The 4738-nt window shown below is 34.1% G+C and overlaps 1 protein-coding gene across 2 annotated transcripts; it reads right to left on the bottom strand.

Moving 5' to 3' along the window:
- LOC105133181 (heat shock protein 83-like) lies at positions 1–2914 on the bottom strand. 2 transcript variants are annotated; one of them, XM_011037044.1, is made up of 4 exons: positions 2672–2914; positions 2442–2583; positions 1922–2202; positions 1–1795 (listed from the first exon to the last, which is right to left on the bottom strand). In XM_011037044.1, exons 1-4 carry the CDS (start codon positions 2807–2809, stop codon positions 245–247), a joined length of 2112 nt encoding a protein of 703 aa, XP_011035346.1. In that variant the 5' UTR covers positions 2810–2914; the 3' UTR covers positions 1–244. The 2 variants fall into 2 exon arrangements, with proteins under 2 accessions (XP_011035346.1, XP_011035347.1); XM_011037045.1 differs by lacking the exon at positions 2672–2914 and having other exon boundaries at positions 1922–2219; positions 2442–2516.
- Positions 2915–4738: the final 1824 nt, after the last annotated feature.

Below are 4738 nucleotides of genomic sequence, written 5' to 3'. Positions count from 1 at the left end.
TAAGAAGAATTTAAATAATAATATTTTTGGAAATCTATTCATGCTGTAACAACAGTACAGATTGGTAGAAACTACTTGCAGACATCCCATATGACCTCAAAACAGACACGATACTCTTAAGACGCTTACAAAGACACTAGAGGACCCTTTCTCTCAGTAAGGACACAGATGCATGCCTCGCATCTTCAACCAGACCCATCTAAAGGTATTGTCAACAGCGAGAATAAACCGCTGATTTAGGAGCTCAGTCCACTTCCTCCATCTTGCTCTCCTCAGCACCATCTTCCTCCAAAGCAGGCATGTCCGTATCCTCACCAGCAGCCTCATCCTCATCAATGCTAAGACCCAGTTTCAACATCCTGTGAATCCTAGCAGCGAAAGTGTTTGGATCATCCAGGCTGAAGCCAGAGGTTAACAAAGCAGTCTCAAACAGCAGCAGCACAAGATCCTTGACAGATTTGTCATTCTTGTCAGCTTCAGCTCGCTTTCTCAACTCCTCCATGATGCCATTGTCAGGATTGATTTCCATAGTCTTCTTGCTTGACATGTAAGAGCTCATGCTGTTGTCCCTTAATGCTTGAGCCTTCATGATCCTCTCCATGTTGGCTGTCCAGCCATACTCTCCAGTCACTAAACAGCATGGGGAGTCAACAATCCTGTCAGAGACAACCACCTTCTCTACTCTGTCTCCCAAAATGTCCTTGATAGTCTTGCAGAGGTTCTCGAAGGACTTCTTTTTCTCTTCCTTTTTCTTTTTCTCTTCTTCTGTCTCTTCGTCAAGTTTCAACCCTTCCTTTGTTGCAGAAACCAGCTTCTTTCCGTCATATTCCTTCAATTGGCCAACAGCATACTCATCAATGGCATCAACCATGAATAGCACTTCATAGCCCCTCTTCTTGAGCTTCTCGAGGAATGGAGAGTTCTCTACTGCCTTCTTGCTTTCACCAGTAATATAGTAAATGTCCTTCTGCCCCTCTTTCATTCTCGTGACATAGTCCTTCAAGCTTGTCATCTCATCACCACTCTTAGTTGAATGGTAGCGGAGCAAATCAGCCAATTTCGCTCTGTTCTGGCTGTCCTCATGGATACCCAATTTCAAGTTCTTTGAAAAAGCATCATAAAACTTCTGGTAATCCTCCTTGTTTTCTGCAATCTCGCTGAACATCTCAATGCACTTCTTCACAAGGTTCTTCCGGATAACCTTGAGAATCTTATTCTGTTGAAGCATCTCACGAGAGATGTTAAGTGGCAAATCATCAGAATCAACAACACCCTTGATAAATCCAAGGTATTCAGGGATAAGCTCCTCACAATTGTCCATAATGAAGACCCTCCTGACATAAAGCTTGATGTTGTTCATCTTCTTGCGAGTATCAAACAAATCGAATGGAGCTCTCTTCGGCACAAAGAGGATAGCCTTAAATTCAAGCTGACCCTCAACAGAGAAGTGCTTGACGGCCAAATGATCCTCCCAATCATTGGTCAAGCTCTTGTAGAAAGAGGCATACTCCTCCTTGGTGATCTCCTCTGGCTTGCGCAGCCAGATAGGTTTCTGCTTGTTAATGAGCTGCCACTCATGGGAAACCTCCTTAATCTTCTTCTTCTTCGATTTACTCTCCTTCTCCTCATCAACTTCCTCAATATCTCCCTCCTCTTCCTTCTTTGGTTCATCATCCTCATCATCACTAATCTCCTTCTCAGTCGTTTTCTCGGTCCACAAATAGATAGGATAGCTGATGAACTCAGAATGCTTCTTCACAAGATCCTTGATCCTCCTCTCCTCCAAGTACTCAAGCTACGAAAAACGTCATCACAAAAACAAAAAAGTCAGAACCCCACATCAAATCAAACACAAACAAGCCAACAACAGCATCAATCCACAAAAAAAATTTGATCAATTAAATTAGGATGCTTTGTTTACCTGATCCTCTTTAAGGAAGAGGATAATCTTAGTACCCCTACCAAGTTGCTCTCCATTAACATCCCTTGTAACAGTGAAAGAACCACCAGCTTGTGACTCCCAAACATATTGCTCATCATCATTATGTTTAGTAGTCACCACAACCCTCTCTGCAACAAGGTAAGCAGAATAGAACCCCACACCAAATTGTCCAATCATACTCACATCAGCCCCTGCCTGCAATGCCTCCATAAATTCTTTCGTCCCCGATCTTGCAATTGTTCCCAAATTATTCACCAAATCTACAGTATTTCACAAACTCAAAAAATAAGTCTCCCCAGTTCATATCAATCAAAATCAAATATCTCTAATACTACCACTAACCATACCAAGAAACCACATTTCACTCTTAATTCTAAATTTTAATCAACTTCAGAATCAAGTCCCAAAAATCATAATCAAAATCAAGAAACGGAATTTTCATTTGCCCAGATCATACTTTTCAAAGAAAGAACTTGGGTTAGAAGGATTTTATAGCTACCTGCTTTGGTCATGCCAACACCACTATCAATGATGGACAAAGTTTTGTTAACTTTATCAGGAACTAGCCTTATGAACAGCTCAGGTTGTGCATCAAGCTTGCTCTTGTCCGTCAAGCTCGCAAATCTAATCTTATCCAACGCCTACACAAACCCCGAATCACCACCATTAGTACCATCAAAATCAAGAAACCAAACCAAGAACTCCAAAAATGAAACAGAAAGAACGCACATCAGAGGCATTGCTGATAAGTTCACGAAGAAAGATTTCCTTGTTGGAATAGAACGTGTTGATAATCAAGCTCAAGAGCTGGTTGATCTCTGCTTGGAATGCAAAGGTCTCTGCTTCTCCCATTTTCACGTCTGCCATTATCTTCACACGCACACAAACAAGGCTAACAAGAAAGCAGTAAAGCCGGAAACGAAGCTAGACAAATATTTTTGATGATGGTATTTTCTCGACATTAGAGTGGCTCTTGGTTAGAGTTTTTATACTGGTTCATGGGGTTCTTCTAGGTTATTCTTCTTCTAACGTGGAAGCTGAAAGGGTCTAGATAGTTCTAGGAAACGACGGCGTAAAAGGAAGGATTAGATGGTTTTGGAGGGAATTGAGAAGGTTCTGGTTAGTTAAGTCTGGACCGGAAGGTTCTTTTTTCTTTTATTCACGCTTGTTAATCAGGCAAGGTTCGCAGGCGGTAACTTGTGATTTGAGGCTTGATAGCTGCAAAAGCGATTTTAGGGAAAAAAAAGAAGAAGAATATTTTTTTTTCTATTTTTTTTTGTTAATTTAGATTCTTTTTAGGAGTTAATATAAAAAATATTTTTAAAAAATATTATTTTAATAAATATTAAAATAAAAATATATTAAAAAACAACACTGTCACAACTGTGACACAATTTTTTTATGCTTTTCGGTATTTTAAAAAGTTTCTTTGATTTAAATAAAAATATTAAAGTGTAATCATTTTAATGTATTAATATAAAAAATAAAAAAAATATTTTTTAATATATTTTTAAATAAAAAATATTTTGTACTACAATTCCAAATATGTTTAGAACCTTACCTAAATTGAGTTCTAAATTAAAAAATTAACTTGATTAATTTTAATTTATTTTTACTACATTAATTTAGCTAAACATGATTAAAAAAAAGAAAAAAATTAATAAATAATTGAAGAAACATGGACTGCGAAACGTGAACCTATTCTTTTACTTAGGTATTTTTGGTACTCAATGTTTTGAGATGGCTTCTTTTTAGTTCTAGAATTTCTAAAATTTCAATAAATTGCTGATTTCATTAAAAAAAAATTAACTGAAAAAAAGAAAAACAAGATAATAATTTTGTTCCTAAAATATTTAATTTTTAATTTGAACCGACACTAGATTCTATAAACCAGATAGAAACTTGAAATTAGAACATTAAATAAAAATTTTAAAAGCATTGCTCTTGATAAAAAGTTTGTTTAAAAATATGGTTGTAATTGTTTTAAAATATATTAAAAAAATATTTTTATTTATTTTTAAATAATTATTTTTGAAATCAGCATATTAAAACAATCTAAAACATAAAAAAAAAAATTAATAAAAAAAATTAATTTTTTATAAAACACAATTTGCACCGTATTCCCAAATAATTAAGTGTATTTACCATTGCTGTTAAATTATTATTTCATGGGAAAAAATCTATTAAATTAAATTTTCATATATTTTTAAAAATTATTTTAATATATTAAAATTAAATATAAATTTTATATCATAAAAAATATTATTATAATATATTTTCAAATTAAAAACATTTTAACTTTCAAATATGCCCTAAAACTTTATAAATATACGTGGTCATTTGGGACCAGATGTCACTACAAATCTGGCCATACCATTTTAGTGCTAGCTGATGTCAAACTAACAAGAGTTTGTATTGTTTGCTACGTCTATTAGAAAATTTAAGGGAGCTTGGAAAACTTGATCAAGCCCATGCTTTTATTCTGTCCAGTCAAATCTGGTCATGTCTGTCTTGTTTAAGTAGACATTCTCTTGTTAGTATATATGTTGTATAGCTGATCGGTTGTAGGTATGCAATATTGACTTTATTTATATAAATATATTTAATTTATTAATAAAAATTTATTAAATTTATTAATTTAGATTAAATATAAAGTTTTTTTAAAAAAATATTTTACAAAAAAAATTATAAAATTATTATAATTATGAGATTCTTAATGCATCAAAACTTTTAAATGTTTTTGGGTAATGCTCTATTACTACAAGACTTTAATTAGAGTTACGAAGACTGATATAT

This window comes from Populus euphratica, unplaced genomic scaffold, assembly GCF_000495115.2.
Source record: "Populus euphratica unplaced genomic scaffold, PopEup_1.0 scaffold110.1, whole genome shotgun sequence".
In the NCBI taxonomy this organism is placed as follows: domain Eukaryota; kingdom Viridiplantae; phylum Streptophyta; class Magnoliopsida; order Malpighiales; family Salicaceae; genus Populus; species Populus euphratica.
The sequence above is the reverse complement of the archived record's forward strand: the minus strand, read 5'-3'. Positions and strand labels throughout refer to the sequence as shown.

What these genes read in the sequence shown, in the direction of transcription:
- LOC105133181 (XM_011037044.1), bottom strand. Translation starts at nt 2,809, where the DNA reads ATGGCAGACGTGAAAATGGGAGAAGCAGAGACCTTTGCATTCCAAGCA. An exon ending in TTATCAGCAATGCCTCTGAT is followed by an intron (nt 2,584 to 2,671) that starts GTGCGTTCTTTC and finishes GGGTTTGTGTAG; the next exon opens with GCGTTGGATAAGATTAGATT. An exon ending in TGTTGGCATGACCAAAGCAG is followed by an intron (nt 2,203 to 2,441) that starts GTAGCTATAAAA and finishes GAAATACTGTAG; the next exon opens with ATTTGGTGAATAATTTGGGA.